General features: G+C 37.0%; 2 protein-coding genes and 1 long non-coding RNA gene across 4 annotated transcripts; 2 read left to right on the top strand and 1 right to left on the bottom strand.

Annotated features, from left to right (window-relative positions):
• The first annotated feature begins 510 nt into the window (after positions 1 to 510).
• sowah (ankyrin repeat domain family member sosondowah) lies at positions 511 to 21,726 on the top strand. 2 transcript variants are annotated; one of them, XM_089847372.1, is made up of 9 exons: positions 511 to 734; positions 856 to 917; positions 1,023 to 1,496; positions 13,290 to 13,379; positions 16,833 to 16,905; positions 17,993 to 18,103; positions 20,320 to 20,504; positions 20,596 to 20,687; positions 21,213 to 21,726. In XM_089847372.1, exons 1-9 carry the CDS (start codon positions 608 to 610, stop codon positions 21,280 to 21,282), a joined length of 1,284 nt encoding a protein of 427 aa, XP_089703498.1. In that variant the 5' UTR covers positions 511 to 607; the 3' UTR covers positions 21,283 to 21,726. The 2 variants fall into 2 exon arrangements, 1 of the variants encoding a protein (XP_089703498.1); XR_016370945.1 differs by lacking the exons at positions 16,833 to 16,905; positions 17,993 to 18,103; positions 20,320 to 20,504; positions 20,596 to 20,687; positions 21,213 to 21,726 and adding exons at positions 3,984 to 4,205; positions 4,830 to 4,967; positions 8,310 to 8,321; positions 8,550 to 8,644 and having other exon boundaries at positions 518 to 734.
• A 391-nt stretch (positions 21,727 to 22,117) lies between these two features.
• LOC149650739 (uncharacterized) lies at positions 22,118 to 22,921 on the bottom strand. Its single transcript, XR_016370946.1, has 2 exons — positions 22,686 to 22,921; positions 22,118 to 22,586 (listed from the first exon to the last, which is right to left on the bottom strand). It is a non-coding gene; the product is annotated as an uncharacterized LOC149650739 (long non-coding RNA).
• Positions 22,922 to 22,923: 2 nt separating this feature from the next.
• Positions 22,924 to 25,710, top strand: LOC149650738 (pseudouridylate synthase RPUSD2-like). Its single transcript, XM_089847371.1, has 10 exons — positions 22,924 to 23,353; positions 23,539 to 23,620; positions 23,697 to 23,818; positions 23,883 to 23,983; positions 24,051 to 24,217; positions 24,283 to 24,424; positions 24,490 to 24,626; positions 24,791 to 24,936; positions 25,006 to 25,281; positions 25,587 to 25,710. Exons 1-10 carry the CDS (start codon positions 23,123 to 23,125, stop codon positions 25,650 to 25,652), a joined length of 1,470 nt encoding a protein of 489 aa, XP_089703497.1. The 5' UTR covers positions 22,924 to 23,122; the 3' UTR covers positions 25,653 to 25,710.
• The last annotated feature ends 2,193 nt before the right edge of the window (positions 25,711 to 27,903 follow it).

Below are 27,903 nucleotides of genomic sequence, written 5' to 3'. Positions count from 1 at the left end.
TTATCTTCACCAATTATACTTGTGTTAACAGTACGCGTATTGCGCAATTAGGTTTTAATTTTTTATCACAAATTCTGGGTGTCTCGGAGAATATATATCGTTCTGGCGTCATATGCTCCCGATAAGAGAGTATTGACTGATTTATAACTGGAACTTAAGTCATACGAGGTGATATTGTGATAACCACTTTGTGGTATTTCGAACGCGGAAACAATTGTTATTTACATCTTTCAATCAAAAAACAGTAAACAAGAGGTCTTGCAAAGAAATAGTCCCTTGAAAATATTCAAATTTTATTGGTTTCTATTAGCTAGATAGAATAGAAACATTTGTGGCATTATTAATTTTAAAAATTCACCAATAATTTTTAAATTTTCGTAATATTTATCAAAATATCTAAATTCAAAAAGTTCATCCTGGGAAAAATTCATATCTCATTTTCGCGCGGTTTTTTCGAAACGTGCATCCTGCGCGTGCGCGGAAATGACGTTTCTATTTTCTCTCTCTCTCTCTTTACTTTCCTTTTCTTCTGCTCTATAACTTCGGGCGGTAGTGGCAAGGCTTAATGGTTTAAACGAACGACTGTGGATTATTCACTGATTTTAAAATGTATCAACCGGGTTCTTTAAGTTTAGAGATGGTACAGTTGTTTATGATAAGTCAGGGTGGAAAAGTACCAAATCACGAACTCGTTAAACAATTTAAATCGTATCTAAATAACACGGAAAACAAAGGTACGTTGTTAGGCCTTGGTCAAATCATGAAAGTTGTTGGCTTGCTGCTTAGCTTCAGGCTGAAATACAGAAACTGAAGTAAACTTTTGGTTTATTTGGGTTACTTTTGATTATTTTTCAGACGCAGTTCGGCTGGTATTTAAAGACATTGTTAACGAAATAGCCACAGTTCATAAAGAAGGCGTAAGTTACCATTTTATATTTATATTTATTACCTATTAAAAAAATAAGCTTTAAAAACCCAGGCTTCGATGTTTAAAATTTATTTTTGTGCTTATTTAATTTTAGAATGAAAAATTCTTGCTTCTTAAACCAAAATACATGCGGGAAACTAACCCGGAATATAACGCGAAATACTCTTCAAAATCAGTGACTGATTTAACACCTCAACTTACAAATACAGTGTCGGTACCAAATATTGTAAATCAGGCTCAGCCTTATGAAGAAACACCTCAAAGGGATAATGTAGAAATGCGTAGAGCCCAAATAGAGTTTCAACCTCAATATAGTGAAAAAATGGTGTGGGATCAAATTAATACACCCAGATTGGATCCACCTTTAAGCCATTGTCAGTCCAGTCCCAATCTTCTTATACCGTGTGAGGATGAAGCTGATAGTCAAGCAAATAATAGTCTGTATCCACCTCAACCACCACCAAGGAGGAAAGCCTCAACTAGGAGTAAAGAAAATAGAGGAACAAAGATTGAGGAGAAGTTAAGACAACTTAATGAAGAACGTGGAAGTGTACAATCAAGTCCACCTGTAAGTACTGTTTTTGTTTAAATGCCTTTATTAATTTTTGTGGCCTTGGTTGGGGTGGGTGGTACAATTTGAAGGTTATGATTATGGAGGGGGAGGTTATTTCTTAGCCTTATGTTAATTTGGGGTATTTTTGACACTAATTAGCTATCTCAATTTGATATTTTGGTCATAATGATGTTTTTATTGATTTTTTTAATATTTTTAATATTTATTTAATTGGGTAATCTAATTAGACTTATGTTATTATAAAATGATTGTAGTGCCTTATTTTTCTCCTAAACTAAATATTTTTAAAAATGAGCCACTCTCTGTTTTGTTTGCAAGCCCCATTTTCTGTTAATGCATAAGTAACATAAAAGTGATAAGTGTGACACTACCACCCCATTACCCTTATATGTATCATCCTCATTTTTTCTTACATTACTTATGCTGTAAGAATAGATAGATACAGATTTCTTGTTTTCTACTTCAGTGACGTAATTTTAATTTCAAGGGCGTAATTTTCTTAGTAAGCTTAAGTACAGGGTGTTCGAAAAAGGTCAATTATAGGACTGAAGTACAGTGGGTACTGGATTCTATGGGAAATCAGTTTTGAGTCAAAAATGCCCTGTAACATTTACAAGTTATGATTATTGTGTTTTATGGAAGACCCCTTTATTAAATTTACAAGTTATGATTATTGTGTTTTATGGAAGACCCCTTTATTAAATTTACAAGTTATGATTATTGTGTTTTATGGAAGACCCCTATATAAAATTAAAATCGCCATTCAGATTCTTACTAAAATTTAAGGGGGTCATCCATAAAAATCTCCATGGATCGTTTTCGACTCAAAATCACTTATACGTAGTTTTCAGACTAGGAGGCTTGATACCATTTACACCTGGAGTCCCGCCAGGCTATTTGATACTGCACTTTGTCCGCCAATAAGCCTGTCCTCCTGCAGTGTAAATTGTATTAATCCTCCTAGCCTGAAAAACGAGCTGTATAAGACCAACTGTACTTCGATCCTACCATCCTTTTTTTTTGCAACACCCTGTATACTTATGAACACTATCCTTCTTTGCAACACCCTGTATACTTATGAACACTATCCTTCTTTGCAACACCCTGTATACTTATGAACACTATCCTTCTTTGCAACACCCTGTATACTTATGAACACTATCCTTCTTTGCAACACCCTGTATACTTATGAACACTATCCTTCTTTGCAACACCCTGTATACTTATGAACACTATATAACGGAATCTACAAGACAGAATTTTATACATAATTTTTAAAAACCAGTCCTTCAATGAAATTGCTTATACTCCATTCCGTTCCGTTTATAGATATCGTGTAATCCATCCTTGACCTTTTGACCCTTTAAAAATGTTTATATAAAAAAAGAAAAGTATTAAAAAGAAGGCGCAGCTGTTGCAATCAATCCTTCGTCCTCATTTTGTTTAGGGTTTTTTATTTTATTTAATATATACTAGGATAGGATTATAGCGGCGATTTAAAGTTACTCCATTGTGTGTTCGGGTAGCAGGTGCGGTGGTTTTTATGTCTTGTGATCAACACCTACAATTCGTTTATAGTTGTACATTCATTACCGCGATGATAACTGGCATAGTACCTAACGAATTGTTTTGATTGGTTTACTTCGCTAAATATTTATCCAAAATACGGAGGAGTTTATTTTTGGTGCGGTTTATTGGTGTTAATTTCGTCTATTTTTATGCAAATCGGGAGGTTTTGTAGTGAATAATAGAGATTTTTGAGTTCGGAGAAAATGGTTACATCGGTGTTTTTTGAGTGTGTTTAATCCGGTTAAGTTTTATCATTAAATTAACGTGATAACAATAAGGAATATACTTGGTAAACTAAATTTATTGATAAATTATTGTCCCTTGTCATGTTATCAGGAATGCATCGATATTTCCTGGTTTTATACGTAGTTTTCGGGCTAGGAGGATGCATACTATTTACACAAGGAGGCCAGACTCCATGGCGGAGTCAAAAGCCAACCCAGGCCTCCTTGTGTAAATGGTATGAATCCTCCTTGTCTGGAAATTGAGAAGTTCTAGGTTATTCTTTAAACCCCCATATTATTCCTTGTTCTTTATCCCAATTGGTTCGTACGTGAATCCAATTAACCCTGTATGATTCACTTCATTAACGTACTATGCATATATCATACTTAATTAGTTTTATCAATTATTGTTCTACAATCTCTATGACGTGTTGAGATAAATTTATTTTGTGCTTGTAATACAATTTAATTTTTTGTGCAAATAACCGACCCCTCAATAATATACTTCGACCCCATTAATCTTTGCGATTATTTATGCTTAAATATTAAATTGCGATGTCGCTTCAACTGGATTAATTTCTAAACAAATTCTCGTGGTACCTTTATACTTTTTGTTGAAATTTATCGCCTTATTAATTTCCTTGTTAGGCATTAAAATGTGTTTGAAAGGACGGTTTTATTGTATTAGAAATCAGTTCGGGATGAAGAGATTCTCGGAATGTCTTTGAGTCCCGGTATCGTTAAAGAAAGGGCTAAAAAGATCAATAAAATGGCTTCGGAAGTCGATGTTTCTATCAAATCAACTCCCGGATCGACTAACCTTTCTTCCAGTTTATCACGATCAACTTCTAGCGTTTTCTCTTCGTCCAGTCAACTGAATAGTTTATCTGGATTTAAAAGACATTCAAAGGTACAGTTGTTTTGTTTTATATATATATCGTTTGACAGATTTTTCACTCTATAATAACGGTTGTTTTGTCAAAAAAGGTTGCCTATATAGTATAATACATTTCTGTCAATTGTTGTTATTTCACCTTTCGAATTATCTATAAATTGTCAGGGAAAATTACTTTAAACTGTCAGGTACTGATAGTGATAATAATAGGCAGCACAGCGGTCCTATAATTCCTATAACATCCTATATTTTTTGAACCTGTCCAATATTTTCCTATAAAAACACATTTTTTCCCCTATAAAATCCTATTTTTTCTATAAAACACATTGCCCCCTGTAAAATACTGTTTTTCCTGTAAAATCACATTTTTTCCCTTGTAATATCCAATGTTTCCTATAAAAACCCATTTCCCCCCTGTAAAATCCTATTTTTCCTATAAAAACATATTTTTCCTATAAAAACACATCCCCGTATAAAATTCTATTTTTGCTATAAAAACACATTCCCCCCCCCCCTATAAAATCCTATTTTTCCTATAAAAACACATTCTTCCCACCTATAAAATCCTATTTTTCCTATAATAAGGAATTTAAATTATTGGCTGGGCTCCTTGTGAATCAGATAATTGTTATGTTTCAGGCCCAAGACGATGACGATTCAACATCAGTTACGACATTAGATCCCAATAGTAAACAATGGGTATTACAAGCTGCGAAAGGTGACTACTGCGCTTTGGTTAAGCTTCTTCAAGAAGAACCGAAATTGGCTGGATTCAAGGTAAGAATAACACCCATATATTTTCATGTTCTTAATTAGAAATAAACACGTGGGTATATTATATTATTCGGTTTATTTGGTATAATGGGGTGAATATCCATTGCCCTGTCCCTGTCCCTTTTCTCGGTTTAATATTGACATTTTGGGGAAGTCGTTAGAATGACAAATGCGGTACAAATTGGTTTCCAATTGAATTGAATGTGCGTACGTGATCAGTCACGGTTGTCCCGTTAATCTTCTCTCTACTCCACACCCCTAGTTGCATAAAATTAAAACCCCCCTTTCTATCATAGTTAGTGGCGAAGACTAAATTTAATCAATATAAACATGGTTAGAAAATTATTTTGTAAGGAGCAAAAGTCGTAACTTAACTATGGTCACGAACGGAAATGACCAATGCTGATACTGTTTAGTTTATCAACTCTCTCTCTCTCACTCTCGTTTCTATCCAAATTTCCCTGAACTATCACTCCAAGATCGCGAGTGTCTCCCTGGATTTGGTAAAAGTTTGAAAAGGGCGCTCGGACTTTTTCAGTAAAATAAGGGAAAGAATTCCTGGGAGACGTTGGCGGCGAAGTGCTTTCTCTGGTCAATTTTTCCCCGTGACCCCCCCCATCCCCCGACCCCCGCTGACACCCTCCCTCCCTCCCCTTCCATTTGACTTTTCCTTTTCTCTTGACGGGCACTCACTCTGGCGGAGAGCACGCTAACTATTCCCCCGCTGAGATTTTTAAAAGTTCCTTTTTTTATGACCCGCGCTGAAGTTCTCCTATTTCTTCCATCCTGACTGTACAATCCCTGTATTTTTTTTCTTCTCGGTATCGGGGAGATTTTAAAGTAGCCTTTATGATGGTTTTCAACTCCTCCTTCCTTACTTCGTATCCCCATCGTCGTAATAAAAAATAAAAGAGGAATCCATGCAGGCTTATGTAGATTGTTCCTGAATGCTAAGGCCAAAGGTTTCAGTAATTGATCCGGGTGTTTGGCGCAATATTTTGAACATTTTCTGATTCCCTTCGTCTCCCCTTCTTCTTGCGTGAGGTTTGAAAATAGTTCTAACTTTTTATTGTATGTTGAAAGCTTGAAGTTTATTGGTTACCATAAATTTTACAAACATAATAGGCAAGGCAACTTGGATGTAACTTAAAACCAATGCGTGACTAAGTTGTTTATTTTCTTACCCATTTGAGAGGATAACACGCCCACTTTAAACTTACATGTTCTTTGTGATCAAGTTCAAGTAGCATGTGACCTTGGAATGAAATAAGTCCAGTCAGTGATCGGGTCTTTCTCCAATCCTCTATTTAGTAATCGAATTATTTTTCTAAACACATTGATTGTGAAACTCTGTAAAAAAACCGTGTCTCTTTTATCTGTAACTTCAACCCAACATTGAGTAAGAAAACCCCCTATTTTCCTTACAACACTACACGTCACTAAAGTCGTCACGTGACACGACTTGTGACATACGAAAAAACCCAAACCGTAACATACTTCCCAAATAAATATCCAGTAAGGCAAGTTCCCCCCAGCTCAGACGCGGACGCGTGTCCCGGCAAACTATTGATACCAATACCACTGTTCGTTGACGTTGAACAAGATGGTTCTTCTTCTTCTTCACCCCGTTTACCCGACCAAATACAACATCCAGAAAAACCCTAATTTTCGACGCAATAACTAGCCTAGGGATCAAATAATACCATCATCCATCCCATTGTGATACCAATCTCTCCCCCTGGAACTCAAACCGTAAGGGGAGCAGAAAATCTATTGACCAGCTAGAGAGAGTAGTGGTAGAAATGTTTCCAACCTGGTAGAATTTATATTAAAAACTCAATGTGGTGCTGGCTGTGGTGGTGGTAGCCGTCATGGTAAAGACACGGGGATGACCTCGTTAGCATAAAACTACACAAGCACCCAACCATCCACCAACCCAGTTCTTCTTCCCTAGTGGAAAAAGGACCACAAAGACCAATACTGAATATATTAAACGGGAAGGTCTTTTCACTAAAAATGACCAAATACTCTTTTCGTGTTTGTACTTGGAAGTCTCCTCCCGTGGTAGAGGCGCGGTGGGTTCTTCCGAACAGACCCCTGCAGAAGTTAGCACCCACCTTGTTCCTTATGTAGTCATGTTGAATTTAAACGACGTACCACCACTCCAAACTGTTAGCATTTGTAACAGGTGTGATGGGTCTTGTCGGTCCACGGAAGGACAAGTGTTGCCAGTCTGCATTTCTGAGTGCAATTCAATCGCTACTGAAAAAGCTTCAGTTCCGTTCAATTCATATCTTTCAGTTCCAAACCCGAGATGCTCTCATAGGGGAGTAGTAGAAGGGTTTTTTAAAATTGAACTTCCGGTATGGGCGCAGCATCTTACTGCCCTCTTATTGGTTGAAAAATGGTGAACCGGATATTAGGAGAAAAATATAACAAACAAATAAATAAGTAAAGGAGAAAAGAGAGAACCCTTAAAAATGCCTTGCCAAAAACATTCAAGCTTCGACTCCCCTTCTAATCTTCATATACCCTCTTTGGTATGACGCGCTGTTGAGTTATATCCTCCGAAACTAACTGTGCTTAACTGGGCAAAGAATTATTTACCAATTCCACCAGCCAACATCTTATAAAATAATATTATCACATGTCCAATTGAAAGCAGAAAAAAAAAATCGATGGTGAAACGACAATTGGGAATCCTGGTATAATAATAGCTACCTATATTCCTATTCAATGTCACCTAAGACTATCTGAAGACACTTTGAACTATGACGTAGCCTTTAGTAGTAGTGACGCCTAACAATGGGTGGATAGTATAGAGGTTCTAGCGAAGGGGGTGGTACCTAATCTTGGGCCTCCGTTGATGTCTTTGCCTTATTTCCTAAAAGAAAATTCGACAGGAGTAGAGAGAAGAGGGGTATAGTCACCGAAACCCAATTTGTCAGAGTCTCTTCCATATTGATGAGGAAAGGGGCTAGCGGGGGGAGGAAGGGGGTGTTATGGAATGAGCTGGGACAACCACGGCTTCGAAATGGATGATGGGAAGCCCCCCATACTACACTGTCTCGTGGTACACACCCACTATGCCATTCTTTTCTTTGTTTTTTTTCTCTTTAGTCTGGTTATCTTTCAAAAATTAGCATTATTACTAGATCTTCGAGTTAGGGGTATTAAAAATGTGATAGGTTTTTTATTCGATTAGGCCTAGATTTTTTTTTCTTAGAGGATGGTTAACCTTATACTTTGAAGGGTTTTTGTTTTTATATGAACCCTTGGCGGACTTCTCGTTAATTACTAATTATTTTTATTTTCATTTCTTTTCATTATCTGTCTGCGTCTCAGGATTTTATTTCTGTAAGTTTTCTCCTAAATTTATAGACAAGTGTTGCCAGTTTTTTGTTGTAAGTGTAACGCTTGCAGTGTTCTGTTCGATTTAGTTCAGTTCCAAACTTGCAGGATATGCTCTAATAACAAATTACTGGCAACCATGAAGCGCCGTTATTATTATTATTATTATTATTATGGGTTTTAATTGGAATTGTTTGTACTAATTTTAATTTTTAATAACTTATTCGGTAACAGGGGGTGAGTTTAATTGGTTTTTCCATGGCCGTTGATCACATTTGAAGGAAACTAATTGATACTTTTCTCTGCCAATTTTCCACGATTTTTAGTATGTAAGTACCATTTTTTATTTGTGTGTTATGTTCCGTATGTTTGTCATTTGTTAAATACGGTGTCACAGTACCTTGAATTGTTTTGGTAAAAATCGGGGATTTTGAAAATAACTGACCAATGTCCGGAAGTTTAAAATTACACAAGGATAAGGGAAAATGTCAGGGAAATTTGAAGTACCTACCTGGAAATTTAAAATTTATCTTGGAATTGTGGTAAAAAGAAAAACTAAGATAAGCCATGATTTGTTTCCCACGTAATTTATTTTTATAATCATATCTTTAAAACTGGAAATTTTAATATCTGTTACTTCAGTCATTCAATTGTCAATATTTATCATTTACTTTTTCACGTCCTTATTAATATAAAATTCCTCTGGGGGAAAAATTTCACGAAAATTTTGAAATTCCTTAACACAATCGTAATTTTTATACAAAATACTCGGATACATTACCTACCTGAGTTTACCTGAGACATAAGAAAGAGTTCAATGCTTTGAAATATTACGTATATGCGAAACCATGGTGGTAGAAACGAAAAGGCAGCAGCCAATGTGACGTCTATAGACTGGTAGTATATAGGGAAAAGGCTGACTGTTTGCTAGAAAAATGGTTTCTGGTTTTTCCATCGACATACAGAATTTCACAACGGGTGGCTATTTGTTTTTGAAACGACCTCTTCGTTCAAAGAGGTCACGGGTAGAGAGTTATTTGATTCATGGCTTCGGAGGAATCCAACTTGTACGATTTTAAAAAATTACGCTTCGAGTGCAACGGACAGAAAATGTTGGAATCCGATTGCGTTCATTACAATCTTGTTAGCGTGTCAAACAATTATCCTCCATCATTCAAGAGGAAACTTAGACATGCCAATTACGTTTTTTTTTTATCTTGGGTCCTGAGTCCACCACGGGTTGTCCGGGGGTAACGTGCTGACTTAATTAATATGAACACACGTTTTTTACACACTAGTACACCAATATTATATCATTATTATTAATCAATAATTAGTGACCATTACCCAACACTTGTGAACAGTGTGTGTAAAATTTGTCTAATTACCTTCAAGACTTAATTATACTTGCCCAATTTTATAAATAATCCTTGGAAAGTTGTTAACTAATTTAAATTTTAACTAGTGATAAATGACCAGGGAAATTTTCCCGTGTATATATAATCATGGATGTTCATTTATTTTATCGTTTAAGTTTAGAAGTCCTCTAATTCGTTTTGAGACTTTAACGAGTATGAGCTCTTAGTTTTATTTTTAAAATGAATTTTCGTTTATAGAGGGGCTAGGACTCGTGTTCCTTAGAGTCGTCGTGGGTGTTATATTGTGGTACAGAACGAGGCGCCTTCGGGGCTGGGTCCAATTAGCCATTGGCGCCCCTTAGCCCAAATGCCAACTTCTCGAAAAATCGTCTTCTTATTAACGGGCTAGGCCCTCTTTTTTTCGTGTGTGTGGCAACTGTGGCAGTAGAAACTGTTAGTTTCGGTTCTTTGTCTGTCCGAATATATATTCACTAGTAGGCCTACCCTGGTTCGTAAACATTCACTAAGCTGTATCGAAAGTGAATTAAACTCTAATGAGTATAGGCCTACAAGTCACGAAAAGAATTTCGTATTTGCTACGTGTGGTTTTTGTGTCGTGTACGAGGTAAATCAAACGGTGGAGGTATAATTTGAATTTTTAGCTACTCATTCACTAGGCTGCAAACATTTATTCTTTCTGCCCAAGGTTCATTTGCCCCCCCGCCCAACGTTATTTTCCCACTGCTAATAGAGAGCTTTCAGATGAGATAGTAGTACGTCACACCCTCCCAAGTCTTACCGCTGTTCTGGTAGCCATATTGGGTGGTCTCAGCTTCATTACTACTTTAAACCCACCAATATGGCAGCGTAAATTATGTCACGAGACTCAGCTCCTCCTCCAACTGAAAGCTCTCTATACCAAGACCCCAAAGCTGATACAATTTTTGTTACGTATAAATAGCGACAGCTTGTTTTAGTTGAAAAACTAAACTATTTCCTGTTAAGTCGCGATAACCGAGTGCAGTCAGTATTCCCTTTCCTTCTAACAATCCTCTTTTGAAAAAAGAAAAAAAAATTTTTTTGAACGACAAGCTAGCGGGGTGCGGACCGTATATGGCTCATTTGTCAATGTCCATTTTTTTACTTGTCCAGTTTTTCTTAGTAAGTGCCTTTGACACGCACGCTATCAGCTAGCCTAGCCTTGCCTTCTTTTTTTCTCTCTCTCCTCTTCGACTGTATGTGTGTATTGTCTGTTATTTATGATTGTAATTTCTGCCCTTAACCCCGTGTCTGTCTTCAATTTCTCTTAAAACAATCCCCTGTTTCCGTTTCAATCTGTAATTGTTTAATTTTTACTGGAGAATGAAACGTAACAGTTTTTGCCACGTGGTGAAAATTATAAGGAAACACTCAACGTTTTAAGTACCACCACCAAAAGTACATAGATAAAAAACGCAAAGTGTACTTTGTTGAGTCGTGCACGCGCCGTGTAATATGAGAAGGGTCCCCCCTTTTGCCTCATAATAGTGTCGACCCCCCTTTGCGTATGTTTACTTTCAACACCGTAGCACAGGGAAGATTCGTGAATAGGCTTATAAAGTAGTAGTTCTAAGGATAAACGTTTGGAGCGCTAGCATCGTGTGACTCTGATTGGTTGGGAACTGTGAATGAAGCGTAGAAATTTCTTAAAATAATAATATATTTGAACTGTGAACGCGCCTTGAAACGAGACTTGTTTTTAACACTCTTTATTACGTACTCAACTTTCAAAAATTACCTTTAACAAATATTTGTTATTTCTTTTATACGGTTTATAAGAGCGATTCTTGTTTTTCAACTCTAATAAAAAAGAAATGTTTTAAATTTGAAATGGAAAACCAGAGCGGGCTGGAATAAAATAGGAAAGAGGGAGGTCACATTTGGGACATATCCTCCTCGTAACATTCCTGCTTCCATAAACGCTTTATTTTTTTACTTTTTCCCCTACTCCTCCGTTATTCCGTAAGGGGCCTCGGCACTCCTCCTGTTACCACGGCATTCCCTTTCTCACTTTTCCCTTAACAAGGTTATTAGCGAGATGGTTGTCGTGGAATAGACGGTATCGAACGCTTTATATTGGTATGTGGACGCAATGACTTTAGATAGGGCTTTAAGGTTACCAGCTAGTCCTGTACGAAATTTGGTCCGTATAGGGAGCTAACAGTTCTGACCCTGAAACGTCACACCCTGTTCTATCTCTTACTGGAGTTTCATCCCCCCTAACGGTTGGAAACAGTATTCTTCGTGAAAAAATGCCAACCAGAGGGGGGGCTGCGTGACGTCAGACTATCTCTTTTACCCGTAGCCAGTTGTTAGCTCCCTATTGTTTGAAGCCATGTCTATCGAGAGCTTTCAGTTAGAGGAGGAGCTGAGTCTCGTGACATAATTTACGCTGCCATATTGGTGGGTTTAAAGCAGGAATGAAGCTGAGACCACCCAATATGGATGGCTACCAGAACAGCGGTAAGACTTGGGAGGGTGTGACGTACTACTATCCCATCTGAAAGCTCTCTATCGTCTTTGATGTATGTCCACATACCCTTCAATGTTACGTCATTACAAAACGAGGTGGTCAACACACCAGACTCTATTTTACCCCTTGACCTTTAAGGGGGGGGGTTAACGCACTAGTTTCCAAGTTGGGCTCTTTTTCCTAAATTTTTAAACAACCATTTCTCAAATAATCTCGGGGGTTGGAGTAATTTGACGCCACCTTTTCCCGATAATATGACTGCTACTCCTTTTTGGCCAGTTTGAAAATTGAACAAGTAGTTGCTAATCCTCCAGCGTAAACGTGTTCGAACCGATATTGGCCGAGGAGTGGCGACAGATGCCACGCACTTGCCTTTCTTCCTCTTCCTCTACTTCCTTGGCTACTCGTTTCCTCTACTTCCTTGGCTACTCGTTTCCTCCACTTCCTCACTTCCCCAACCAACCTTGTCTTATTTCTTTCCGAACTATGTCGTACTTCCCCCTTCACTACCACCCGTATACCACCCATTTACTTTGATACGTGTATTCCCAAATTTCCACACAACCTTTTTCGGAGGAACTAAAGCTTGAGAGTAGAAATTCGGAGAGGAGAGGTTTTTGTTTAACTCAACATTATTTTGTGGAAATTTTATATTTTAAAGGGAATGTAAAGGTGGTACCGGGGTGGGTAGAAGTTATTTGAAATGCGTCATTGGCACGTGACTAAGGGTAGGCGTGGTTCAAAGAAACTTGGCGCTGGAATCTCGCGAAAAATAAAACAATGAATGAACTAGGGTGCATCCATTCCAGTCCAGTCTCACTCTATGCGGAGTCTTTGGATCTTGGTGTCACGTGGTCCCTATGACGTATTTCCTCCGATTCCCTCTTTATTGTCCCTTTATGTTGGTTATTTTTAACAACAAAATCATTGACTGTTATTTGTTTTTATCCATAAACTCTGGTTGTTGTTAACAACAATTTGTTTTTATCGAGAAATTCTGAAATTTCAGTGTTATTTTTTTCTTTAATTAATTATGCAAACTAATCTTAATTTGTAATGTTCGGGGCCTAATTTTAATTTTATATTTTAAATATTTTTATTCAGACAGCCTTACATTGGGCGGCCAAACACGGCAAGGACGAAATCGTGAAATTAATATCAGGAACTTATAAAGTTAATCCCAATGTTCGTTCGGTGAGTTGTTGTATTTTCTCTGATTCTGCGCGTCTCGTGCCCATCTCCCTATTTAAGCATCTGTAAGGGAGGTTACGGTACGGTCATTTACGCAATTCAAAGTGTCAGATCACCCCGAAAATGGTTTAGATTCGTCACGGAGGCGTTAGATGTCAGATTTAGCTTAATACAAAAAAATGCTTGGCCTGTTTTTGAAGTTCGTGATAAATTGGTTTTCAACGCTTTTACCATTTTTTTTTACCGTATTAATTTTTTTGGCGGGAATTCTAACCCGGGATTGTCTGTGTCTGATGCCCGTATCGGGATTTGGGAAATCCCCTTACCCTTATTTGGGCTCCCTAATATTAAATAATTGAATGTGGTATATATTTGAAACACCACCATTGTTGTTATGGGATTGTAAAAAAAAAGTGAAATTCTTTTACACAAAAGCGGTTCCATCAGTGTTGCCAGACCATTTTTGAGTCAAGATATTGGAGCAGTTCAGTTTGAATCAGTACTTGATTCGCAATACTGCACAGAAGTTTAGGCTATTTATAAATCATTGAATCTCCAAACTGAATTATCCTTGTTCAATTTGTTTTTATTGAAAAGCATAAAATTTTTCCTAAATTTATACGTACCCCAACTCCATATTGAAATCAATATCGAAATAATCAAAAAGGTGGTACGGTAGACCGTTCCGTTCTTTTGTCGCCTTTACAAATGTCACTTGTCAATCACAGATTAGCCGCCCCATGTCTGCTAAACCCATTCGCGTCGGGGAGAGCCTCAGACTTGCAGCTCCATTTCTGCTTTCTATTGAATTTTTTCATGTACAGGGTGTAGTCTACCAAAAAGGACCGAAATACAGTGGTTTAGTTCTATTTGAAATAAATAAATTTTGAGTCTAAATTAATGTAACTTCCATGACATAAAAGTTACATTTTCGAACCATCCCATTGTACTTGGTTCCTACCACCGTTCTCTTTGAACACCCTGTATGTTTATATCCCCCGTTTTGGTAGCTGAGGCGGCGTCGCTACCAAGGTGTCACGGCTGACTACGTAACTGTACCTCCTTCATAATAATATAACAACCCTATTCAATTTGGATCTCTCTGCTTGCTCGCTGCAGGCACCCTCAAAAATATTTCTGTATATTATAATCCCATTCGGTTTCCATATTGCCTTGCCTAAAAGGCGAAAGATATTTGAAGGGGATTTTTATGTGTTTTCCTTTTATGTATAAATATTCTGTGAAAAGCGTTAAACAAGTTTTAAAATCGGGTTCCCCCCCCCCCCACTAAAAGAGGGGGATTCAAAATCAAATGTCAAGGGTTGAATATAATAGTTATTATTATTATGGTTGAAGTTTAACCCTGCATGGACACCTGACGTTTTTATGTTAATTTTTTTTCTATTTGATTGGGGTAGACTATAAGGAATGGTATCTTTTGATTATTTGTTTAATTACAAGAGAAGTTATTGTTTTAATTAAACGATTTAAGTAGCGTTTCAAAGGGAAGGAATTTGGCTATGATGTAATCAAAGGATTTAACTGTAACTCTTATAGAAACAGAGTTATAACAAACATCCGATAGTTAAATTTTTCTGTTTGTTTGGGGTAGACTAAGGAGAGTTGACTGTGGTTTCTTTTGATTATTTGTTTAATTACAAGAGAAATTATTCTTGTAATTAAACGTTTTAAGTCGCGTTTCAAAGGTAAGAAATGGGGCTATGATGTACCCAAAGGATTTCACTGTATCTCTTATAGAAACAGAGTTATAACATACACTCCTTAGTGAAGATTCAATAAGTGTTCTTTAAATATATACCATACAACTTCCCGAACGTATCTACTATAATACTACGCCGTAAGCCCGCAAACCGTCTAATTTTGAAAGAGTTGCATGATCTAACCAATATGCAAAACCAACATCTGCAACCCAAACATGTAGGAAGGGAACCCGAAGTATGATCTCCCCTGGCCGTTTATCGGCTGATCAAAAGACCACCGCAAATGTCCGTCAATCAGCTCGAGTTTAATCAAGGTTTTCAATCTCTCATTGTGATTTCTACCCCGCCTTTTGCTCTCATTTTATTTCCCTCTCCTCCTGGACTGGCGTTTGGTCACCTTCCTGACCTTGGTTTGGTCGCTCGGGCAACCCTCTCGCTGTCTTTGTGTTCCAACCATGATTATTCTCATCCATGGACCCCGCACCGCACACGTTTGCGTGGACCCCCGGATTTCGGTTTTTGCTCCAAAACCTGCGCCCTTTCTGCGGACTGACTGATACTTTTTTTTTTAATATATATCCCAGCATGTGAGTATTCCATATATATTATATCGAAGGGTGAATAATGAATTTGAATTAACTTGATATAACCTTTTTTTTATTATTAATTTTGTTTGTGCAATCGCTTGTATACTAATGGACTTTGATGATGTGACTATCAACTTTGTGTTTTAATTCAATTTAAAAAAGGGGGTAAGTTTTTTTGTATTTGTTTTTGTTTATTTACGTAGATAAGTAAAGGGTGTTGTTTGGCCTTGTAGAAAAATGAAAGGGTGTTTTTTATGGCCTTGTAGAAAAATGAAAGGGTGTTTTTTTATGGCCTTGTAGAAAAATGAAAGGGTGTTTTTTATGGCCTTGTAGAAAAATGAAAGGGTGTTTTTTATGGCCTTGTAGAAAAATGAAAGGGTGTTTTTTATGGCCTTGTAGAAAAATGAAAGGGTGTTTTTTATGGCCTTGTAGAAAAATGAAAGGGTGTTTTTTATGGCCTTGTAGAAAAATGAAAGGGTGTTTTTTATGACCTTGAAATTAGTTGTAACACTAATGTAGTAAAAAACCAAGCAACTCAATATTCCGAGTTTGATACCATAACTTAGTCAAAAAGAAATCATAATTCAAATCTAACAAAAATAATAAAAAGCATATGGACACTGAAAAAGTATAGAAACTTCTGTCACAATTTGTCATAAATTTTCATTTGTTGGTCGGCCAAACTCCATCCACTTTTTTTTTTTTTTTTTTTCAAATATTTTTAAGACGATAGTCCATGCGAGGGCCGCGTGTCTGACGTAAGAGGTGATGGTGGCCAGAAACTATTATAGGGCCATAAGTAGCACCTGCTGTTTAACAAGTTTTACCTCTCAAGCTCGTCCATAATGTTCAATATGGGATACCATTTTTCAATATACCAGCTTTTTTTCTTTTAAAATGATTTTTTTTTCCAACCCCTCAAAACTCGGACTTCCCAGTGCTCTAATAGACCTGATCCATTATATTTGACACCTTTGTTATATATATAAGCCTATTTTTTATATACGCGTGTATATAATTCGTAATACAGTGCCTGTAGCCGTCGGATGTATATAGTTTTGACTCATGGAATCTCTTGTTTTATGAGCGTGGATTTTTCAATTTATTTCAATACATTTTTCGTTTGGTATATTTTTTATTATTAAAAGGGATATACACCGTTACATCTGGCTGCTATGTTTCGACAAGAGCATATCATGGAATTGCTCGTTAACACTTATGGTATGTGTCCGTGTTTTTTATGGTTCTTTTTCCTATTGTTAAAATTAAACATTTCGGTTAAAATTAACGCGTTAAATGTTTGTTTACTAACCTCTAGCGGGTTTGAACCTAAGAATTATCTGTATTACTTAAAAAAATAAATGAACAGGGAAAATCGGAAAATGTCGGGGAAAATCGGAAAATGTCGGGGAAAATCGGAAAATGTCGGGGAAAATCGGAAAATGTCGGGGAAAATCGGAAAATGTCGGGGAAAACCGGAAAATGTCGGGGAAAACCGGAAAATGTCGGGGAAAACCGGAAAATGTCGGGGAAAATCGGAAAATGTCGGGGAAAATCGGAAAATGTCGGGGAAAATCGGAAAATGTCGGGGAAAATCGGAAAATGTCGGGGAAAATCGGAAAATGTCGGGGAAAATCGGAAAATGTCGGGGAAAACCGGAAAATGTCGGGGAAAATCGGAAATAGTCGGGGAAAACTAGAAAATGTCGGGGAAAACCGGAAATAGTCGGGGAAAACTAGAAAATGTCGGGGGAAACCGGAAATAGTCGGGGAAAACTAGAAAATGTCGGGGAAAACCGGAAATAGTCGGGGAAAACTAGAAAATGTCGGGGAAAACCGGAAATAGTCGGGGAAAACTAGAAAATGTCGGGGAAAACCGGAAATAGTCGGGGAAAACTAGAAAATGTCGGGGAAAACCGGAAATAGTCGGGGAAAACTAGAAAATGTCGGGGAAAACCGGAAATAGTCGGGGAAAACTAGAAAATGTCGGGGGAAACCGGAAATAGTCGGGGAAAGCTAGAAAATGTCGGGGAAAACCGGAAATAGTCGGGGAAAACTAGAAAATGTCGGGGAAAACCGGAAATAGTCGGGGAAAACTAGAAAATGTCGGGGAAAACCGGAAATAGTCGGGGAAAACTAGAAAATGTCGGGGAAAACCGGAAATAGTCGGGGAAAACTAGAAAATGTCGGGGAAAACTAGAAAAAGTCAGGAAATTTGAATATGAAAATTTCGTGGCAACCCTAAGTCAACGCAAATTTAATTTATGATGACCTCTAGTGACCTACGATGGGTATTATTTCGTTTACAGGAGCAGACCCGAGTATCCGCGACTACAGCGGTAAACGACCGGACCAATACCTGCCTTCGACACCTTACTCCCGTAATTTCTCCAAGTTAGCTTCGGGATCGCAGGAAGAATGTAAGCTGGTCAACGCGCCTTCCGATCATTACGCCTCGCTCAAGTTCAACCCTCAAAACTCCGCCGCCGCCGCCGCTTCTCGGCATAGTATCGCGGTCTTTCCCATCTCTCCGACTGGAGAGTCCAACAACGGTGGTCCCCTTTCCTTAGATTCGGCCGCGGCGGCCGCTACTGCTAATCCGGCCCCGCCTGAACAACCCCTTAAACGGGCCGGATTTATACGTAGTTCTTTGCACCGGTCTTTCTTGCGTGCAACTAGACCTAGCGTTAAACGTAAATTAAAGTTCAAACCCGCCGCTCATTAAGAATATTTAATTCTTAATTAACTTCAGAGGTGTTGGGATTTTGAGAAAGGGTGGTTCTATCTAGTCTTGGGTCATTTAATAGAGGTGGTCATTTACTTAAAGTAAACACGGACTTACTTGGGAGTATTCGACGTTATGTTTTAGTCATACAACTTAAAGAAGGGCATTATTTTAATGTACAGGGTGTCTCTGATAAGTCTGCATGCATAAATTAAGAGCGGATGTTCTTTGGGTGCACGATTTTGAGTCTAAAATGTTCTATACTTCTATCTCCCTTAGAACATCCCCCTTAATTGCAGACTTATCAGAAACACCCTGTATATTGTTGTGGTTGGTTCAGTGGTGGTACTTATGGGTGGTGTATATGTACGCTACAGAAATCTATTCACTAATATTTAAACTACTTAGGGTTAGTTTAGTTTAGTTGTAATTAAACTAATGTTACGGTTAAAATTATTTTCGAATTAATTTTTTCGTTATCTGTGATATTCAAAAAGCTTTACTTTACAAATAGTTAAATCTTATACTCAGTTAGAAACTTGTGTAGTAGTAAACGAGCCACGATTTCGTTTCAAAATGTCCTCGTCTTGCCCATTGGTCACCCCTGGAACTAATTACATGGTTCTACATAATGTGAATTGATTTCTGTACAATATAACGGAACGGCGGATTTAATTCTTTATGTATTTCCCCCTATTTTGGAAGCATGGTTTTGATTATGGGGGTTAATTGTAAAGGTATGAGCCTTTGGACGAATGAAGGACCTTTTTTGCTTCAGGGTTAATGTTGGTTCTTTGTGTTATCCCTTAACTTAAATTTACATTCCAGATATTTAATTATATATATATTAAGCGGGCTTAATTTGTTTAATTACGATATATATGTAGTATCAGATATTCTAGTAATTCCGTCCCTAATCAGTATTAAGATGGTAATAATTATAATTATAATATAAATGCTAATAAATAAATAAATATATATATTTAATTAATTAATTCTAATTGGTTTACAATTAGTTTTAATTCGTGCTTGGTTAGATCCTTAGCACCTTTGAATTACCGCGACCATTAAAGGTAAGATTATTGTGTTAGGAATGGTAATCTTCCGTCCGGAGCAATTTGCAACCGCGCTTCATTGTTGCCAGTATTTTGTGAGAGAATCTATGTAGATTTGGAACTGAATCGAACCGATACTACAAGCTTTTCAATCTGTGGTTCAATAATTGCACTCGCAAATGACTGGCAACACTTGACTGCAAATTGCAATGGACGTAAGGAGTTTTTAATGTTAAATGTAATTAATTTGTTCTTGGAGGTTTTTTGTTTTTATTTGTTAATCCGCAATGCAATTTTGCAATATTATTATCATATTTATTTGGTAAATCGTTGTGTAGATACAGGGATAGATTTAATTTTAGAAGTAGGAATGGAGAGAAGAGTAAGTCCTGGACCCCCTTCTACGGGACGGGGGGGGGGGTATGAAAGAAGAGGCGGGAGGGTCATAGCGACAGAGGTAAAAAGGAATTACGTTAGTATTTTTCGCCGTACCCGTCAGCAACGTCATCAAAACTTAGTTTAAGTGAGCAGCCAATAAGATAATTTAAACTTTTCGTTACGACGAGTTGGAGGGAGGGTTCTATACTGGGTGGTCTATGAGTCGGAATAACTGAAGTAAATACTAACCGTTCTCAATTCCTACTTCTAAAATTAAATCTATCCCTGGTAGATAGAAAGGTCTTTCATTACGTTCTCAATCTTTTTTGGCTCTTTTAGTTTCAAATAGCTCTAGCTTCGTTTCTGTTCGCTTTTGCGTCCACTCCTTGGTTCCTTTAGTTTCAAGTCTCCACTGTTTATAACACGTTACAGCTGAAGCTAATTAATTCTACATTTTTGTTCTTTAAATGGTGTATAGCCTCAAAATCAAGTTCACCGTTTCAACAAGGCGCATTTGTTCGTATCGGTTCCTTGAATTCCAAAGTTCGTAAGACCGCGGCGTCAATGTTAGGTGGCGCCTCCAATAATGGCGGATCCAAGAAGACGAGCTTAACAAGAATCAAAAGTTGGGGTTCCGCCGAAAGTCTCACTTCCGATTATCAAGTTCGTTAAATACTAAATTAATTAATTAATTAAACATTTATAGGCCTAGCAGTCTTTGGAATTAAATTTTTAATTTAATTTTGGGTTACAGTCAAGTATGCCACCACCTAAATTCCTACCCAAGAAGAAAAAAACTAAAAAGACTTCGGCGGACAGTGTTACTAGCATTTCAAGTATAATTAGGTAAAAATTGCACCTAAAGCTCATAGATAAAAGCAAAAAGTATTCTTTGGCTGTAGACGCCTTGTAAAATGAGAAGTAACGACTATCCTCCCAACCCCTACACAAACCAATCAACCAATCAGATAAGAGCTTTTTTTTAGGTCAAAGGCTTATAGAAAGTACTACTTTATGGTAGCATTAATTCTTGTTACTAGAGCCTATTTTCGCATGTTCCTTGTGCTACGGTCGTGCACCTGTTCAGTGGGGGTCGACACTATTCTGAGGGTAAAGGGGGGGTTTCTTATATAACTCATAGAGCGAGCAACCTTCAATGAAGTACACTTATTGTTTTTAACTATGAATATTTGGTTGAACAGCTACCCGGTTTTTTATAACTATGAATATTTGGTTGAACAGCTACCCGGTTTTTTATAGAGATTGTTAGTTGCTACATCAGTTGAATATCGCTTGGTGAAACTGTTTATAGTCCTGAACGCTCTCTTAAAATAACAAAATATTGGTATTTTTTTCCCCCCCTTTTAATAGTGACAACGTATTTTTGCGACCAAGATCTGAAAATTCTGATTCTGATAGTGGACCATCGTCTTTCGTTTAATTGTTAATTAATTACTTGTTGCGCCAATAATTGGTTACAGATTATTATGGTTATTTAAACCACCACTTATATGTTATTATGGCTTTAATAGGGTAATGGCTTATTTTAAATTATGGAGGAATATTTATCTCTTATTTTCAAAACATTCCTATTGTTTTGTTTTTATTTTTAATTTTGGGGTCTTTTGTGATATCCGGTATTTATGGTTTGGTTTTGTTCGCAGCTATTTTTTTTTTTTTTTTCAACTTTAAAACGCCAAGAAATTTTAACATTATAGACAAAACCAGTGCCAATTATTTGTTTTTTAAAAAAAAAAGAAAAAAAATGTTTATATGTATCATATTATATTTTTAAAACTTCCAAATATTATTATATATTTTTAGCACTAACAAAAAAAAAATCAATCCGTTTTTAGGGTATTAAAGTTCCATTTATACAATTTTACATTATTTTTAAAATAAGGTGAAATTTATTCTTAGTGATGATTGGATGAAGTTCGTGGGCTGTATCGCATTGCGGAGATAGTGTAGAGGTAAGGTGATATTGGTAAGTGAGACATTGGTCAAAATATTGCCATAAAGATATGTTCCACGCAGTGACCTTGACCCCTATGCATACTCGTGAATCGCGACAAAGAGCTCTCCCAGTTTTCACATCCTCTATAGGATACTTTATAAAACTCATTGTGTTTTGTTTCAACCTGTTTGAAAACCAAAATGAATTTCATTTAGGGTTTATTTTTTGTCTTCTCTCTCTCTCTCTCTCTCTCTCTCTCTCTCTCTCTCTCTCTCTCTCTCTCTCTCTCTCTCTCTCTCTCTCTCTCTCTCTCTCTCTCTCTCTCTCTCTCTCTCTCTCTCTCTCTCTCTTTCTCTCTCTCTCTTTCTCTCTCTCTCTCTCTCTCTACTGTTTAAAGTTGATGGTTACTGGATTTAGGTAGAGGAGACATCGAAGCCAAAATGACGTTTCTGGCGATTTTTCACTGTTGAATGTACGCCCACCAAGTTCCCTTCTAGCTATGTCACTATTTACATAACGGCCGGCTCAGTACCACGCCCATCTTCCCCAAAATTCAATCTTCTTTCTGTTTTTTTTTTTCGAGGGTATCTCTAGTCCCGCTATTCTTTGTCATTCTGGTCCAGAATGCTATTCCTCCCTTCTTTTAGTGAAACGGGCGGAGCGCAATCGTTTCCGTTGACATAATGTATGAGATGAAAAAGAATTTCCTTTGCTTCGATCGAATTGCAGCTTTGCAGTTGCAGGCAAGAACAAATAAACCCAATTTTTGAAACCTTACGCGGCTCTTTCTAGAGAGGGACCCCAAAAAGAATTATCGTGTTTTTTTCATTATTATTCGTAGTTAAGTTCAGTTTGATCTCATTTCCAGGGTCAAGTTTGAAACGAACCTGATTAATTTCAAAGTGATTTATCAAATTTTTTCGGTAGGAATACTCTTTTAAGTGTTTAGTATGATTAGGGCAATAACATGCTCGAAGGATTTCGTTGCATCTTTTACAGAACAAGAGTTAGACCTACAACACCGCAAAGTTGAGGTACCAATATATGAGGTGGTGACACCGCTACCTCTTCACTAATTTGCATTTTTCTCTAGCCCCTATTATTCTAATTCCATTTATTTTTTATTGTTATAAAGGCAATAAGTAGGTCTATAACCATACTCAAATAATTTCACCGAAACTCTTCAAGTACTTCGCTTATTTCTAGTTATGACCATTGACACTCTGGGTCTGGGTAAGTGAAGTCGTCGGCTGGATGTTCTGCCGTTACGACAAATCGATCGTGCAACACACCACACCGCGCGATTTGAAAGTTTTCATACTTAATGTTTATCTCTACATTCTCCAAGAGTTACTTTATGGTTTCAAAACATTCAAGAACAATTCTTAACGGTCTTAATTGTTTAAATAAAAGTGAAACAATGAACAATATTGACAACGATGTACCGAATTTCAAAGACGCTACCGGAAGAAGTCCAGTAACTGTTGAAGGAATTGTCAATTCCTCGACAAGTACAACCACCAATGAAGAGTTAACGCAAAGAAATTTTAAAACGGTTGGTGACATTACTTAGAACGAGTAGTTATACATTGTTTTCAGATTAACAGGATTGGTACCATTTACAGTACAAGACGCCAGGCTACTTGGCGGACAAAGTGCAGAACTTACCAAGTAGCCTAGTGTCCTGCAGTGTAAATGGTATCAAACTATCTAGTCTGAAAACTGTGTGTTTATCAATAGGTTATAAAAGGCAAGTGTAATAGATTGATTAAAAAAACGTGGGAAGAGAAATTTCAGGAAACAGAATATTATTTCAAAGATGGTTAGTGCGTCGTTTTTTTATAAATATGCTAATTATGTAGGTCTAAATTTAAGTTACGAAGCCATGTTTGTTTTAGGATTACGTAAAGTGTATCCGTACATGTTTACGTATTCAACATTCATAAAAGGTCGGTGGATTGGTAGACCATTAATGGAAGTTTTTGCGGAGGAATTTGTTTCGCATTGTCCTGATCAATACGTAAATTATTTGCCTATGATTATTGAAACGTTTTTTAAACGTATTTAATTTTTATTACACGCAGAAAACATTTGTTGACAATGGGTGGTTGAGGGTGAATGATGAAATGGTACAAGCTGATTATGTATGCCAAAAAAACGATATCATTTCAAGTAGATTACATAGGTATGTATTGAGCATGGACGGTCTCGCGAATTTTCCGATAACTAAAAGTTATTTATCATCTTATCAGGCATGAATTGCCAGTTGTAGCTACACCAATTAAAATTATACATAATTCCAATGGACTCTTAGTAATTGATAAACCTCCTTCAATACCTGTTCACGCTTGTGGACGATACCGAAGCAATTCAATTGTATTTATTCTTGGAAAAGAGCACGGATTTAAAAATTTAAATGGTTAATTTAATAATAATTTTCGTTTGTTCTCCAGAGTTTTAATAAAATACTTCGTAATTTCTTAGTAATACACAGATTAGATCGACTTACTTCGGGCGTTCTTATGTTTGGTTTGGATATCAAAGCTACAAGGGATATTGAAGAACAGATCCGAGCACGAACAATATCCAAGGAATATTTATGTAGAGTCGAAGGGAATTTTCCAGAGTAAGCTTAATTAATATTGTTTAATTAAAGTGTTATGAAATTATTTTAATCGCGTCTCTGTACAGTGGACACATTGAATGCGAAGAACCAATTGCCAGGATGTCTCACAAGCTCGGACTATCCATGGTCGATCCGACTGGAAAACCTTGCAAGACTCAGTTTAAGAAATTGAGTTACAATGGAAAGAGTAGTGTGGTTTTATGTAAGAAAGTTCACTGTTGCGCAGCCAATTGCGTGGCAAATAGTTGCAATCGTTTGTGGCGATGTTAGCACCATTGACGCCAAGCTAAAACCCAATTGGTCAGCGCGGACGCTATGAAATACCATTCTGAAAACTGAGCCTTTTTATTCTGGCATACTTTTCAGGTAAACCACTTACAGGTCGAATGCATCAGATTCGAGTCCACTTGCAATATTTAGGCTACCCAATTGTAAATGACCCGAATTACAACCATCCTTCTTTTGGCCCATTTAGGGGTAAAGGGGGTATATTTGGCAAACCAAAGGAAGAGGTGCGTTACAGGGCGACGCCATGCGAGGATGATCCTTTTAACAACGCGTGTGACACGTTTCTTTTATAGATCATCGAAGACATCAGGAAAGAACACACGAAACAAAGCTGGATGTTGCCGGATGATCACGTCCCTGATGACCCTTCCAACCAAGATGGTTACGATGTCGCCTTAAAGTCTTTAAAACATTACACAGACGGCGAAGATTTTAAAATTTTACTGAAGAGATACGTGTTTAGGGAAGAGAAAGGTTCTTTCGTACATGGATGCATTGATTGCATGCACAAATACAGGGATCCTAATGTCAGCGAACTGGTCATGTTTTTACACGCCTTTAGATATAAGGTGAGATGTAGGTTGTTTTTTATGGGTATTTAAAAGACAAAAAATGAGTTTTGTTTTCTTTGTCGCCACAATATGGCGTCGCGGTTCCGTTAAGTCGGGAATATTTCAATAGACCGCGCTGGAATTGAAGGAATTATTTTGAATCTCGTGACTTTGTCGCGTCGTCCTGTCTAGTGTCTTTAAGTTTTTAAAGGATCCACAATCATATCATTGCGTAACAGTTGAGCTAGCGGGCGACAAAATGACTTGTGGAACCTTTAAAGTACAATATGTTTATTGTCTGTATATGTTTTTCATGTTTTTAGGGCTCTGGTTTCGATTTTCAAAGTTCCATACCCGTTTGGGCTCGAGAAGATTGGGCGTTTTCTTGACAAATACTTTAAGCGAATTGTATAAATGAATAAATTATTAAAATTTGTTTTAATTGTCTTTGTGTTGAATTAATTAAGGCCTACTTTGACCTTCAAAACTTGTGTAGCAAATAATAATACACTCATTACTTTAAAATAGACATTTTAGATGTAAGAAACGGGGTTAGGCCTACTGTGTACTTGGAGTAGATAGGTGAAATGGAGTAGTAATCTCTCCATATCTATTACGAAGTCCTCCCAGCATTCTCGGCGTTTTTATCCGGTCTTACGGTTCAATCAATGCACGCGGCAGCACTTAATAATCCCTTACCAAAGGTTCGGGACGTGCGCAATTTACTATGGGTGACTTTTATTGCCGCACATGGCCCACCAACATTACCACTCCATCTCGCCTCTTTCCTCCAAGGCATGAACGAAAAAATAGGCCTGATTAGACGTGACGTCATTGAGAACTTTGGCCAAAGTATCACTTTTCTGTCATTTTCTTTTGTTGCCGCTAGTTGAACGTTTATTGCGGGCCTCGTGGCTGAGAATTGTTGCGCTTGTTTTAGTACGTGTACGTTCCTTTGTACCAATGAAAGTCGAACCCATATTTGAAATTGATCTGTGACATGACGAAGTACTTATGATGTAAGTAATTTTGAAACTTAATTGGTAGATTGATAAGTTTTATGGCTAAAGTAGGTATTTCGTCGCAAGTTTATATTTTAATTATTTGCAATTGAACCTAAGACGAGCTAACTAAAACCAAATTCGTATTCTTAACTGAAACACCTTAAATACATATCATTACTTATTTTAGGAAAATTATATTTAATATTTAATAGTAAATACTTGAAAACTAGAATTCACGAAGGGGCCTACTTAGCGTACCTCAATTTCTTCTATACCCTTCAAACAACACCCTGTACAGGTATTATAACACTGTTTACGTTAAAGTGCAATTAATTATTTTTTTTAATTGAAATGGGGCATAAACAAGTTTCATTTTTATGCATGAAAGTACAGTACCACCTTGTTATTATACCTACCAATTTTCTCGGTCTTACTTCCTCTCATTTAACTTTCACTTCACGATCGACATTTCTTACGTAATACCTCTAAACGAAAACGTAAACACTGATGGTATCTCTACCGTACCATTGACTTCTATAAATACCGACCCCGATGAGATAGGTGGGCCTCTTAAAGGAAATATTTGTTAATATTAGCATTAGTTCATGAGATATGTTCCATAAGTTTGTCACTGGTTACAAACTGGAGCTTGTCATGAAGTGTCTGACGTTCGAGGTAAAGCGACGCCTGTGAGGCGCTGTCAAAGTTGGACTTAGCACAGACTAAATAGGAAGATGGACTGCAAAATTAACCGAGTGTTGTTAATTCTCGCTTCCGTCGTTCTCGAACTAGCTTTCAGTAAGTCTTTAGCATTAAGAAGTATAGGGAGTGTCATACTTATGGGACGTATCTTATAAACTTATGATATAACGTATCTGAGACATTAAATTGGTTGCGTTTATCAGTAATCAAATTAATGAAATGAGAAGTTAGTAATTACGCCAATTATTGCGTGTTATCGTAATTAAATTAATTAGATATTGTACACTATACGTGTTTAAGTAAGTAGATGACGCTTTCAAAGTTGAATAACTCGATATGTTTACCCTTTTCTCTCGAGTGACCTTTCTAACCTTCATTAAGGAGAGTTTTCGCCATTCTACACAATTGAATACAACCTCATTTAATTCTTAGCTTAGTATAAGATCACGTGACTGCCTCTACCTATGCCGTGTACCGTTACCACTGAAGATCAAGGTTATAAATACGCGTTTTAAAAATCGATTGAATATTTTTTTTCTAAATCACCGGGAAATTAAATAAATTAAATTAAATTAAATTAAACGGTTCGTAATTTTTGTTTACGGAATTAAGTATTTTTCTTACGCGTTAATTTCCGTATTTAAAGTTGTTACGTTTAATTACAATATAATTACGATATAATTACAATATAATTACCGTGAAATACCGTGAAAAACGTTCAAATATCGATCAAATGTCGTCATTCTGTTTTGGCTCGAAAAAACCGTTAGCAAGTAAAGAAGAACTTTTCGACGCAATTCGCGACAAAAGTCTAAGTAAAACCAAAGAAGCGTTAAACTGTCATAATGTGAACGCTCGCGACGAATACGGTTTCACACCTTTACATAACGCGATTAAATTACAATACCTGGAAATGGTTTCTTTATTATTGAAT

The sequence above is a fragment of the Phalangium opilio genome, unplaced genomic scaffold (assembly GCF_054372755.1).
Source record: "Phalangium opilio isolate 3A_F unplaced genomic scaffold, DU_Popi_V2 ptg000082l_1, whole genome shotgun sequence".
NCBI lineage: Eukaryota > Metazoa > Arthropoda > Arachnida > Opiliones > Phalangiidae > Phalangium > Phalangium opilio.
This window is presented reverse-complemented; position numbering and strand designations above follow the sequence as displayed.

Coding starts and splice junctions, on each gene's coding strand:
- sowah (XM_089847372.1), top strand. CDS start 608: ATGTATCAACCGGGTTCTTTAAGTTTAGAGATGGTACAGTTGTTTATG. Junction 735..855: donor AAATAACACGGAAAACAAAG/GTACGTTGTTAG, acceptor ATTATTTTTCAG/ACGCAGTTCGGCTGGTATTT. Junction 13,380..16,832: donor TTAATCCCAATGTTCGTTCG/GTGAGTTGTTGT, acceptor TATTATTAAAAG/GGATATACACCGTTACATCT.
- LOC149650738 (XM_089847371.1), top strand. CDS start 23,123: ATGTTTATCTCTACATTCTCCAAGAGTTACTTTATGGTTTCAAAACAT. Junction 23,354..23,538: donor CGCAAAGAAATTTTAAAACG/GTTGGTGACATT, acceptor GTTTATCAATAG/GTTATAAAAGGCAAGTGTAA. Junction 24,425..24,489: donor GTCGAAGGGAATTTTCCAGA/GTAAGCTTAATT, acceptor GTCTCTGTACAG/TGGACACATTGAATGCGAAG.